This window comes from Fusarium keratoplasticum, chromosome 12, assembly GCF_025433545.1.
Source record: "Fusarium keratoplasticum isolate Fu6.1 chromosome 12, whole genome shotgun sequence".
In the NCBI taxonomy this organism is placed as follows: domain Eukaryota; kingdom Fungi; phylum Ascomycota; class Sordariomycetes; order Hypocreales; family Nectriaceae; genus Fusarium; species Fusarium keratoplasticum.
The window spans coordinates 2274007-2287194 of record NC_070540.1 but is presented as its reverse complement, the minus strand read 5'-3'; the positions used below and the strand labels follow the sequence as shown (position 1 = coordinate 2287194).

Here is a 13188-nt window from a genome sequence, read left to right as displayed (position 1 = left end):
TGTTCCGAGACTTGCCACGTCTGTAAGCTGATTGAACCAGAAAAGTGGAATTTACTCTCTATCACCATTAACAGTAATTCAAATGGCGTCGAGCTGTTCTTGTTGATTGTAACGACTAAGCTCTCAAAAGGATGCCAAAGAACAGAGCCTTTAACATACCCAGTCTTAATAATATAATAACGATCTATACCAATTCAAGTTTCTATACCATTTCAGAGGATTCAGGCTAAATATACAATTGATCGATGTTGAATTTTGTGGCTTATCTGTATACATAGCATGGGGGAAATACTTTCATACCTTTTTCTGGCCCGAGATGCTTGGGTTTCACAGTACAAACACAGCCCAGTGCCATGGGAACTGTGGGCGTTGGTCCTCAAAATTAGCACTTCTTGTGGCTTCATGGCATATTGAGAGAAATGAAGAAAAGGCGGCTATGTCTTTCAAGTTAATAATACATATTTACCTAAGGGACACCTAATTATCGCTCAGTCTTACCTTAATAAGAGGTACTCTTGGCATAATCTTCTAATAAATTAGATTATTCTTATCATATGATTTACCTAGTTATCTTGATTATGTTGTGGCGGGGTACGGACTGCAGCTCCTTGCCAGCTAAAGGGATAGGTATATCGAAGCTCAAATGGTCCAAAGGAACTGTTCGAGCTCACCGCTCTTCTTGACCAACCATCTCCCCAATAGCGCGCTATGCATCCGAGGAAAGGTTGTGTGGCTATCCTTCTATCTAAGCATACACTTAGGTAGATATCGGTGCCAATAAGACCCCGACGTAACGTTACGAAACCACACCACATTCCATGGCGTGAGCAGCGCAAGCTCGCAGGGGGCAAGAGACTCGGGGCTTTGCAAGAAGGCTCACATGATGGTGTAGTCCTGGACAGCCGAGGCATCATTATTCAATACCGGCTTTTTTTTACATCTATGTGTTCTATCCCGTGTTTCTTGCGGGTGACCTGATCCCTTTGTTCCTTTGATAAGTCAGCATTTGTGTCACATATCGCACCTGACCACCAATTGACTCTCGATGACGTATTGGTGATACAATCAACCCGGCAACCACAGAACACAGAAGTAGTCAAATTCCTCCCAGATGAGTGAAGAAGCATCCAAACTTGCCAAACTCATGCGTATCCTATTCGTGTCCCTCTTATCCTCAATTGCCCCGACAAATATGTCAGGAACGGCGCCATCTGGTCCCTCGCCAGGGAGCCATGCCAGGGCTGTGGAGCAGACGCCATTGGATGCCAATCAACATGGACAAGCCCAGTACGCGATCAGCGCAAAGGTTCCCCGCCCTATAGCAACGATGAACTGACAGGTAAACAGAAACATCATTGATGAGACCAAGGATACATACGGGCCGACAACTGTGGACGCGAGCATTGGCTATATGATCGATGCCGGCGATGGAGATGCTGGTCTTTCGGATCGCCTTGACGACATGTCAAATCAGCCCAAGTTGAAAGGGGGAAGTGCTGGGACTGAACGCAAGGCTGCGACGTTGGATAAGCGGGGCTTCAAGGTAGGAGAGAAGGCCGATCTTCACGACTTGGCGCAACAGAAGCAACCATAGCAACGGCTTAGTCACATCTATTCTCTGAGAAGTTCAATAAACATAAACAGGCGTTGCGTTTTCACAGATGCTATCTCAATCATCATCAGGGTTAGTCACGCCCACTGAGCCCAAAACTCTGTCGTCTTGATAGCCCTTGTGGAGCAAGCTGAGGTATAGGGTGAGTGGGAAAGATGTTCGAGACAACACTGTTGGCGACCGCTCAAGTCGGGACGTTATTTTTGGATTTGGACACATAGCTTCTCTATGGCAACGGCTAAGGTGGAGCAGCTCTGTTGTTATGATCGTCCGAGGCAACATTGGATCCCTCTTCACCCCGTGGGGGTCGGCTAGTCAGCCAGATGACCATCTCTCTATCTCCTTGAGTGCGTTAAGGCTACAGCCGGTTACTTGACCCACATGACCTTAGTCATGACGTAGGTACGAGAGGGGTACGGCGTAGTGCTCCATTAATTATTTCCACCTAAAATACCATACAAATCTTTTTGAAGATACTCATGAGCTCCCAATCAATCCCTAGCCAGGCACTGAGTGCCTCTGATCCAAGTATTATAATTACAGAAGAGAATAGCCGCCGCGAGCAGCCAGCCGATTTCACCTGCCGACCTGTATTCAACCCGGTCCCTAGCTGCGGCACCAATTTCCTCCCGGTGATGGTGCCTGATCGCGACCTCGAGGTCAAAGAGCTGCCCCAGCAGCCTCTTGACCTCTTCCATCACTTTGTGCCTTATTTCCTAGTCGCAAAATGGGTTAAATATACGAATGAATGGGTTGATCATTTGCTTCGCAGTCGCAGCTGGAAGCCACGGGCTCGAATTCGTAGTTGGAAGCCAACCACCGTGCCAGAGGTATATCTATGGCTTGCGCTTCTAATTCATATAGGAATTCATAAGGAAATCACAATCCGGGACCATTGGAAGACTTCCCGGCTAGGGCACCAAGGTTCCGACCATTCAATCCTCAAAGTCATGACTTTTGACCGCTTTCAACTGCTTCATCGGCACCTTCGGCTCTTCAACCCCTTCAGCCTCGCCAAAGAGGCTGCCAAAGCTGGCCTTGCGAAGGTCTTCGCCGCCGTTGACGAGTGGTCTCGGCACCTACAATACGCGTCAACTGAATTCCTCAAGCCGGGCACGAATATCGCTGTGGACGAGTGTATGATCCGCTATACAGGAAGGTCATACCAGACAACACGAGTCCCAAATAAGCCTATCCCCGTGGGCTTCAAGATCTGGGCCACGGCGCAAAAAGGCCTCTTCTTGCGGTGGCTTTGGCACGAGCCGAAGAAGAGATACGGTCCAGTTAGCCTCGTAACGCGGCTTCGATCTCAGAGAAGAAGGCGACTTTACACACACCTCAACCCGACACAAAGCGTGGTTATTGCCCTTATTAATAAGCTGCCAAAAGCCATATATCACGTCTTCATTGATAACCTCTTCTCGTCCGCTAACCTCTTTAGAAGCCTCCGTCAATATGGCCACGGGGCCACAGGCACGGCCCGCCGCAACTGTGGTATCTACGCCCCCTTCGCGAAGCTCAAAGAAGATGATTCTGCCGGCCGGAGGCTCCTTCAGTTCAATGAGGTCAAAAGCGCTCCAACAGTTGATAATAAGGTAGCAAGCCAAGTCAAATTTACCTATAGAAACCCTACTAATTTGACTTACTCTTCCCTAGGTCAACCAAATCGCGTGGAAGGATAACGCCCTCGTGCTCTTCTTATCCACTGTGTTCAGAGGCGACGAGCTTATCATACGGAAGAGGAAGAGGCCAAATACAGATCAAGCCCGCGCACGGCCAATACAGCGTTTTTTTTTTTGGTGACGAAGCCATCAAGACCTTTGCGATCCCTTCTATCGCCGCTACCTATAACGACGAGATGAATCATGTGGACCGTGGCGACCAACTGAGGGCATCACGAGGCTATAGTCACTCAATTCGTCGCGGCCCTTGGCAGGCTATAGCTTGGACCTTCCTTCTTGACACAGCCCTCATCAACAGCTATCTTCTTCAGCTTCATGGGCAGCCAAAGTGGAAGAAAATACGGTCTCAAAGTGACTGGCGAGGCCGCCTTATAGATGACCTTATTGCGGCTTATTGGACTGGTCATTCCAGGAAGCGATTTCGAGCTGGCGACGAAAATACGCCTATGGAGCTGCATGAACGTGTCAAAAGAGGGAAAAATAGCCCCTTGCCTTGCTTGTCAAGGCCTCCGCTGCGGTCAAATTAGGGTCACGAAGCAAGAGGAAGCCGTTAACCGGCATCAACACTAATACGAGGAAAAAGGGCCAAAAAAAAAAAACAAGGTACGGCTGCCGGCAGTGTGATGTTGCCCTTTGTAACCAGCAGGATTGTTGGGACTTCTATCACCATATAAAATAGGAGGCAATTGAAGTACCTCTAATTTGCGGCATTTTAATTGGATCAGACCCCTGCTCGTGACCTGGTTGTAGCCTTAACGCACTCAAGGAGATCTCCTTGCTTGCGCGAAGACATCCAACGCGTACCCCGCAGGGGTCTGATCCAATGAAAATGAAGCTGTTCAAAGGTACTTCTTTTCCCACTCATTTTCTATGGTGATAGAAGTCAAAGCAATTTGCCGAGTTACATAAAGGAACATTGCAAAGCCCGCAGCCGTACCTTGATTTCGGCACCTTCTTCTTGCCTCTATTCCCGTCAGTCTCCACCAAGGCACGCGCCGCAGCCTGTGATCTCGCAACACCACAGCGATGGCCCTGACAGGCGTGGCAGGGACTATATTTGGTACGGCCTCGATAGATAAGCTGATGGCCCGGGTTACTGAGATCTTCATTGCCGGACCTATATCTCTTCCTTCCCTCACAGGCCGGACTGTAAGCTGCGATGAGGGCATCCACAAGGCAGCTTCTCCACGCCGCTTGTGACCTATATCTCTTCCAACTTGGGTTTCCGTATAGCTGCAAAAGATAGCTGTTGACGAGGGCGATATCAAGGAGGAAAGTCCAGGCTAGAGCCTGCCAAGGGCCCCGACGAATCCGGTGATCATAACCTAGCGATGCCCTCAGTTGGTCTCCTCGGTCCACATGATTCATTTCGTCGTTATAAGTAGCAGCAAAAGAAGGAATCTCGAATTCCTTCACAGCTTCCTCACCAAAAAAAAGCTGTATCGGCCGTGCACGAGCTTCCATCGTATTTGGCCGCTTCCTCTTCCGCTTGACAAGCTCGTCTCCCTTGAACACGGAAGTCAGGAAGAGCACGAGGGCGTTATCTTTCCACGCGATTTGGTTGACCTGCCAAGCCAAGAGACAAATTAGTAAGGGAATCACACGTAAATTAGTCTCAAGACCTTGCCTTGTGATCAACTGTTGGGGCTATTCGAAGCTCGCCAAACCGAAGAAGGTTACGGCCGGCAGTGTCATCAACTTTGAGCTGTACGAAGGGCTTGAACATGCCACAGTTGCGGCGGGCTGTGCCTGTGGCCCCGTGGCCTAGCCGGCGAAGATGTGTGAAGAGATTCGCAGATGAGAAGAGGTTATCGATGAAGACGTGATATCTGGCTTTTGGCAGCTTATTAACTAGGGCAACGACCACGCTCTGAGTCGGGTTGAGAGGCGTATATAGATCTCTTCGTCTCTGACTGCGTAGCTGACTAGGAAATTGGCTCTTCTTCCTTGGGTGCCGGCGCGGCTTCTTCTGAAGACCAACTGGTCCGTATCTCTTCTTTGGCTGGTGCCAAATCCACCGTAAGAAGAAGCCTTTTTGGGCCACAACCCAAGACTTGAAGCCGAGGGGCGTAGGTTTATTAGGGACCTTTGTTGTCTCGTATGACCTCCCTGTGAAGCGGGTCATACACTCATCCACAGCAATATTCGTGCCTGGGGTCCATAGCTCGAGAGACACACGTTGTATGTGCTCAGACCAGTCATCCACGGCTTGGAATACCTTCGGCAGCTGTGTATCGGCGATATTGAACGGGTTGAAGACTCGTATGTGGCGTTGAAGAAGCTGGAAGCGGTCGTATGTAAGGTATTTGCGTATACTATGGTCAGCGCCTTGATGCCCTAGCGAAGAAGTCTCCCAATGGCGGTGGATCGTAGATTCCTTATGAATTCCTATATAAATCAGGATGGCAAGCCATATGTATACCTCTGCAACGGAGGTCTCGTACCAGCCTCGCAGCCGGCTTGCCGGGCCCAAGTGATGACTTTGGAGCAAGCTTTGAACCCAGGAATTGGTGTAATGGACCCAGCTTTTAACGAGGGAATAAGGTAGGAAAAGCTGGAAAAGCTCTAGAGGCGTCTGGGGCAGTGACTTGACCTCTAGGTCTCGTGAGGGCATCTCCATAGGAAGGAAGTAGGCGCCGCAGCGTGTGGTCGGGCTGAACACGGGTCTGCAGGTGAAATCGTCAGGTTGCTCACGGCGGCTATTTTCTTCTGTGATATAACTACTAGGGTCGGCGGCGTTAAGTGCCTGGCCAGGGACTGATTGGGAAGTCATAGGTCTCTTCAAAATAATTTCTATGGTGTTTTGGCTGTAATTGATTTCAAAGAGACCTCTCGTACCCCGCTCGTACCCTCGTCATTACGTGAAAAAAGTGGGTCCAGTACGCGTTGGATGTCTTCGCGCAAGCAAGGAGATAGCCTACTCCACGCGGTGCATCTCTTCTCCATAACAGGGTACGGGGGTCATGGAGATCGTTTAGTCAAGACCCCTACGGTGTGACGAATATTCTTTACAGGAATTCTGCAGCAAAGATGCTCATCTCTATAGACGGCTTATGAGTGGCGAGAGACAAGTGTTCCCATCTTTTAACATTACTGATCCTTGCACCTTGTTTATGCGAGAGGGCGGGCCAGATTGAATATGGGGCTCACGGGTATTCCTCCTTCTTCAGACCCCTGCCCTGGATAAATCATAAATCGCTCAGCTTCGGATCCGTCCCAATTTCAGTCAGCCATGCCTCAGCTGATGAACGTGTGGTGCACCTACATACATGCAGATGTAGCGTGCTTCTAGAAAACACTCTGCAGAAACGGTTGGGGGAGGGCATTCCGTAATCTGCCGTCCTTCCGGTAAATGGGCGTACTCAGGACTTGGTCTTCCTTGGCTTGAGCCTCTTGAGAAAATAAACTCTGAACTAAGCATGCCACCATCCCCACACACCTCCGCCGAGGGACCATAGACCGAGGCTCGCTTCCGTCTGGGAGGTGGATTCGCGTCTCTTGGCGTCTGGCGGTAAAGAGGTTCCGCTGCGGGTGCGGGGAAAGGGGGAGAACCTCCGGGCGGAAGTCCGTGATCGGCCTCCGCCCTCCCATCTTGAGCTGAGACCGCTTGTGTCTTGTTTCATCCGACGTAGTACTTGGTAACATACGGAGAGAAAGCTTTTAGCTTGGAGAGGGCTCCGGAGGGATTTGGAGCAGTCCAATAGACATAACACAGCACTAACACAACGAAAACGTACAGTGAGCACTCCGTAAGCTCTTGTTGTTGATGGCGGGTTGTTGGCCACCTTAGCATCCGACTGTGCTCAAAAGGTGCATCCTCTTTGCTTGGCATATCCATATTATCAAACTCATACCCTTGAAGGTCTCATGCACTCTCCACTTGTTTCCCCCTCTTTCTCCACCGTCGTCTGTGGCAACTGCATTTCATCAAACGGAATGACCTGAAGTCAGCGTTTGGGCTGAAGGGATTTGTAGGAATTCATCAAGATATTTATGTTGTGCTGCTCTCATTACCTAGTAGACTCTCTAGTCATTGCTACGACGATCATGGAAGACATGACTCTCCTTCACTTTCGTCATCAACAAACAATGGGAGGCAGCATGAGCCTTTAGACTTGGCAATACAACTTGATGGCGTGATAGCACCTTGGCATACGTGTCGGTCTTAGTTCTCGCCACCGGCGGCCTCACTTCTAATACCGCAAGCCTTGATTTTTGGAGATCTTTCTCCAATTATGGCCTTGCTCTCCCGTCGCCAAGCGGCTACTCCCTGTTGGAGGCCGGCACAAGGTCGCTTCGGCATCCTGGCCTCGGGGAGTCCGGGCGCTTAGGGTCGTAAGATACCGCCTTTCTCGCTTCCGCTTGCCTCGCCAGAACTCCATAGTGTCTCCCCATAGGCAACACCACCACTACAGTCCGCGCGGTGAGAGCTATGGGTTGTCGCACCGCGACGGAGCCAAGCAGCTTGGCTGACGCGATGGATAGGAGCCATCCCGGTTTCTCCCAGTTTAGAGTCGTGACACCATTTTTCTCTGTGACGTGCACATTGTGATCTGTAAACGACGTCTTTACCCCGCAAGATATCATCTCTTGGTGGTTTCTTGGCAGGGGGCTTCCCCATGGGCGCAAAAAGTCTTGTATATCAAGCGTTTATGTAACTGCCGAGAGCTGGAAAGAAATAGCCGCCGGCGGAGAAATTCAAGACCGCTAGCGTACGGCGTAACCTCCGTCAAGGTGAGGTCGGCTGCCGTCGGTGAGTGCCTGTCATCGGTGAGTGGACAGGCAGCCGCGGGTGAGGCGCTGGGAGAGCAAGGGGCCTGCGCGAGCTGCTGGGGTAAAGAATTAATTCCCGCATTCTCCAAATATGCAACGAGGCATTTACAATCATGTGGGTGGCTAGACCAACTTGGTATGGTCCTAGAATCTGCCGAAGCAACGTCCGAGAAATAAGCCACCGTTCGATACAACACCAAAGAAGTTGGAGTTGTGCTGTGTGTGTCTGTCAGAGAGATGACATGCTTCCCCGCTTATCTGTGCAAATTTTTGGCTCTTCCCTTGGCTTTGGCTTGGCCTCCGCCTCTAGAACCTTGGCGCTTCCATCGTGGGGTAACAACACGAGACGTGAGTCGTACGCCAAGTGTTGTTGTTCCGGATCCGCAGTCTCAAGCGGGCGACCCCGTGCTGAGATTGCGGAGAAGACTTTGTCCTTGCCCCTCATATTGGTTGGATCTTGGGGTTGCCTCTTGTCTTCTCCCTTGGCTCTCCTTGGCTGGAGGCCAAGAATCTTACCACCTTCCATCATGGGGCAAGGAGCGACAGATCCTCCACAGTCTGACGAGAGGACCCTTGTAGAGCGTATTGCGGAGAAGATTTCATCCAACAATACTAGCACGGGATAGCTATAAAGAAGAAAGTATGTCTCATCCTGCTACATGATTCAGCACCGCACATCTTGCTGCGAACCCTCCCCCTCCTCCTCAGTCTTTGCCTTCAAGGCCTTCTTCTCTCACAATGACCGAAATCAAAACAACCTCCGGGGCTGATCCCAATGGTGAGAAAGAGGAGAACGGTGCTACTCTCACCCAAGTCCCTTCGATTACCAAGGCCGAGACCGGGGTCATCGCCGACATCAACCATGTGGCCCGCCTTGGCATGGAAAACACCAAGGAGCTAGAGAAGAGGATCGTCCGCAAGCTCGACATGTGGATGCTTCCCCAGCTCTGGATTCTCTACATGTTCAACTACCTCAACCGCAACAACATTGCCCAGGCCCGTCTCAACAGCTTCAATGAGGATCTCAACCTCAAGGATGGAGACTATCAGACTGCCGTTGCCATCTTGACTGTCGGCTACATGGTTGCTCAGCTGCCTTCCAACATGTTGATTACCCGAGTTCGACCTTCTATCTACCTCCCTGCCGCCGCCTTCATCTGGTCTGCCATCTCAGCCTTGACTGTCGTCTGCACAAGCGCTGGCGGCCTCTGGGCTGTTCAGTTTGTTCTTGGCATTGTCGAGGCACCTCTCTTCCCTGGTGTATGTCCAACATACTATCCACTTGTGACGACTTACTAATCTCTTTGTCCATAGGCCGTCTTCCTCATGTCGTGCTGGTACACCCGAAGAGAATTCGCCCTTCGTGTCGCCCTTCTCTACTCGGGTCTGGTCCTCGCCCAAGCCTTTTCGGGACTAATTGCAGCTGGAGTCTTTGCTGGCCTCGATGGCCCTATGGGTCTCGCTGGATGGAAGTGGCTGTTCATCCTCGAGGGCGCTGCTAGTGGCTTCTTCGCCATCACTGCCTACTTTGTCCTGCCTAACTATCCCGACTCGACCTCTGGTGGTGCCATGTGGTACATGACGGCCGATATGCGCAAGGTCGCCGCCGCCCGAATCCTCGATGACAGAGTCGAGTTCTCTGACAAGTCTACTGTCTGGCACGGACTTAAGCTTGCTGTCACGGATCTCAAGCTGTACATGTTCCTCTTCCTGAACATTTTCATCACGTCTTCATATGGCTTCAACAACTTCTTCCCCACGATCGTCAACGGACTTGGTATGTGGCAAAGATCTTCTATCATCTACTATATCTGACAGAAATAGGTTTCGGAAGCCGAGTTCAGGCTTTGCTCATGACTGCTCCCCCCTACGTATGGGGAACCCTTTGCACCTTTTTCGTCGCCTGGAACTCGGATCGCCGTCGTGAACGTGGTTTCCACATCATCATCCCCCTGTCTTGCTCAGTTGCTGGCTTCGTTGTCACTGTTGCGACTGGCAATGCCTCAGTCCGATATGCCATGACCTTCCTCTACGCAGCCGGTTGCTTCTCTGCAAACACCCTGCAGTACACCTGGGCCGTGTCGACTCTTGGTCAGACTCCCGAGAAGCGAGCTGCTGGTGGTGCCATTGTCAACATCTTTGGCCACCTCGGCAACGTCATCTCCCCTTACTTCTTCCCTGATAAGGATGCGCCCCGTTACACCATGGCTATGATCCTTCAAATTGTCTTTGCTGGTCTTGGTATCGCTGTGGCCAGTGTGGTTAAGTGGCACTTGACCAGGAAGAACAAGAAGCTTCGCGAGGAGGCTGAGCGTTTGGGCATTGACTACAACCCTTTCACGACTTAAAGGGATTTCATGGGCTGGTGTTAAGATTGACTGATACTATCCACAGGTGGCATAGGGTTATGGAGCGCCTAAGGATTGCGTAAGACAATAGATAGGTTGTCAAGACAGTTACCCTGTCTTCAATTCCAGATTGATTCGAGTTACCACATACCTTGAGATGCCCTTTCCACTTGATCGCAAGTCCTGGCAATATTTGATTGCTAGACATGGCGAAATTGTTCCTCTACACATGTAGGTAGTTAACTACTGGAGAGTGCAGTGTGTTATTTCCATTAGCGGCGATCTCGTGCCACGATGCGTATTTCCACATTAGGAGATAATCACCACTCCACCTCAGGTAGTAAATGCCAATAAGGGTCCCAAGCCATTGCCCCGAATTTTCCTTCTTATCATCATTGGCATGATTCTCGCTGACGAAGCACCTTGGGGGCCAAAATGATTCGCTAGTGAGAGCTTGACTCCGCAGTTGAAGATCATCCCAGGCATCCCCTCCATTGCGACAATAAGGACGACTTGAACATTTGTCATTTCTGTATAGGATCCTTTCTCCCATTACATCTTCAAATTGAGCATCATGACAGACTCCAAATTTTCCGAGAGACACCCGAAGCTGCAAGCAGCTATCGCCAAGCGTCCATTCCCAGGCTTCCCCTTCGTCCCCGAAAACCGCGCAGCACGACGTCAGCACCTGGACAGCTTGAAGCATATGCTTCCAGTGCCCGACCCGATACCAGAGGTCATTGAAGACACCATTTTTATAGAAGCGCGAGATGGGTACAAAATTCCGACAAAGTACTATCGGTCAGCTATGGATGGAGACAAGAGACCTCTCATGGTGCTCTTTCATGAAGGTGGATGGGTCATGGGCGATGTTGCGGATGAAGACTCCAACGCCAGGCACTTTACCAGAGATCTCGGCATAGTCTGTCTCAACGTGGAGTACCGATTAGCACCCGAACATCCTTTCCCTACCGGTGTTCTCGATTGTTGGGATATTCTCAAGTGGGCTGCTGCCAATGCTTCTGGGATTGGGGCAGACCCAACCAAAGGCTTCATGGTCGGCGGATCGTCTGCTGGCTCAAACATCGCCGCGTCATTGGTTCATCTTTCCATCAAGGAGCAGCTACATCCTCCCATCACTGGTCAATGGCTTTGTGTGCCTTACCTTCTCCCGCCTGAGATTGTGCCGGACAAATACCGACAAGACTACACAAGTATGTGGGCCAACCGATCTGACCCTGTGTTGGGTCCTCTTCTTGAGAGCCCTGAAGATACTACAGCCGGCAGCTTCATCGAAACGCTACTCAAGGTAGACGTTCGCTCACCTCTCTTCTCGCCATTTGCGAAAGAGTGGTATCCGCCTACAGCCGAAGCAAAGCACAAACTACCCAAGACCTTCTTCCAGGTCGCGGGACTGGATCCTCTCCGAGATCATGCCCTTATCTACAAGCGGGCTTTGGAAGAAGAGTGGAAGGCTCCCACCCGGTTTGAGCTATATGAAGGGTATGGACACATGTTCTGGACCAACTGGCCTGAGCTGGACAGGTGTCAAGATTACTGGAAGAACATGATCAAGGGCATTGAGTGGTTGTTGAACGCCTAGGTTCTTAGGCTTTTATCTGAACTGGGTGTCTTTGTCTGCATTGTTTACCCCTCGTCAATTTTAATTACTCGTAGCATACCAATAGACTAGGAGGCGAAACCCAAGTTCGTTCAGGCTTATGTTCATTTCCGCAACTGAGTTCTTGCCGCTCTCAGATGGGCTGGTGCTTAGCCTAGGAAGGCTAAGGAACCCAAAGTGCGGGCTGAGGGCAGTGTGTCAACAGTTACCCAGATACTTTAGGCCGTGAGACTGCACACCAGTGTCTTTCTGAGCTATCACACTATGAACTAAGATATTTTAAGCGTTGCTCAAAGGCATGTACTGGTGTACTGCAAGTTCTAACTCGGGATTGTAATGGGGCGCGTTTTACAATCGAGGTTGAACGAGACTTATTCTTCTCCTTATTATTGTTATTATTGTTATTATTGTTATTATTGTTATTATTGTTATTATTGTTATTATTGTTATTATTGTTATTATTGTTATTATTGTTATTATTGTTATTATTGTTATTATTGTTATTATTGTTATTATTTATTATCTTCACCAACACGTCCAGAAAAGGCCACCAGCCACAATATAAAACGATGCAGGTATCAATGAATGACAGCATTAAAACCCAATACCGTAAACTAATCCTTCTACTTCTATTATATATAGTTATCCACATGAGCCATTCTTACCCACATAGGTACTTCTGGTTACCAGAGTAAAGGAGACCATATGTAAGGCTTAAAAATTCAAGGAAAATTAAAGCTGAATTGAACAGAAGTCGAAAACAATTCTCTTCCTGTTTCTCCTGTTCACCATATCTTGGTGAGGCTGTTGGTTGAGCGCGGGCATTTAATACCCGTACGCGTTGCCGTCCCACTCTGGCCAATCAGGTGTAAACCGCGAAGCTGATCCGAGGTTCTTGACCTCCACTATTAAGTTTACCTCCCGCCTGCTAGGTACGTCCACCCCCGCCTGTCGCAGGTCAACCCACCCACTTCGTCTTGATCAATCCATCCCAGCTCAACCTAGGTATCCAATGTCTCTCCCTGACCGGACTGTTGGGGATGTCTGCGGTATTGGAAATCACGAAAGTTGGATGAGAGATGCCCTAAAACGCCCCAATACTTGTGCTAGATGCTATGGCATCACGGCAGATATGGAATGCTTGCATCACGC

At 50.0% G+C, this 13188-nt stretch overlaps 3 protein-coding genes across 3 annotated transcripts; all 3 read left to right on the top strand.

The window, feature by feature from the left end:
• Window positions 1–1111: 1111 nt before the first annotated feature.
• On the top strand, window positions 1112–1594 carry NCS57_01437400 (uncharacterized protein; the record flags this gene model as incomplete). Its single annotated transcript, XM_053063978.1, has 2 exons — window positions 1112–1287; window positions 1348–1594. The coding sequence occupies 2 exons, from the start codon at window positions 1112–1114 to the stop codon at window positions 1592–1594; spliced, it is 423 nt and encodes a 140-aa protein (XP_052907311.1).
• A 7211-nt stretch (window positions 1595–8805) lies between these two features.
• On the top strand, window positions 8806–10415 carry NCS57_01437300 (MFS domain-containing protein; the record flags this gene model as incomplete). Its single annotated transcript, XM_053063977.1, has 3 exons — window positions 8806–9327; window positions 9382–9844; window positions 9892–10415. 3 exons carry the CDS (start codon window positions 8806–8808, stop codon window positions 10413–10415), a joined length of 1509 nt encoding a protein of 502 aa, XP_052907310.1.
• A 574-nt stretch (window positions 10416–10989) lies between these two features.
• On the top strand, window positions 10990–12018 carry NCS57_01437200 (Abhydrolase-3 domain-containing protein; the record flags this gene model as incomplete). The annotated part of the gene is made up of 1 exon (XM_053063976.1): window positions 10990–12018. The coding sequence occupies one exon, from the start codon at window positions 10990–10992 to the stop codon at window positions 12016–12018; it is 1029 nt and encodes a 342-aa protein (XP_052907309.1).
• Window positions 12019–13188: the final 1170 nt, after the last annotated feature.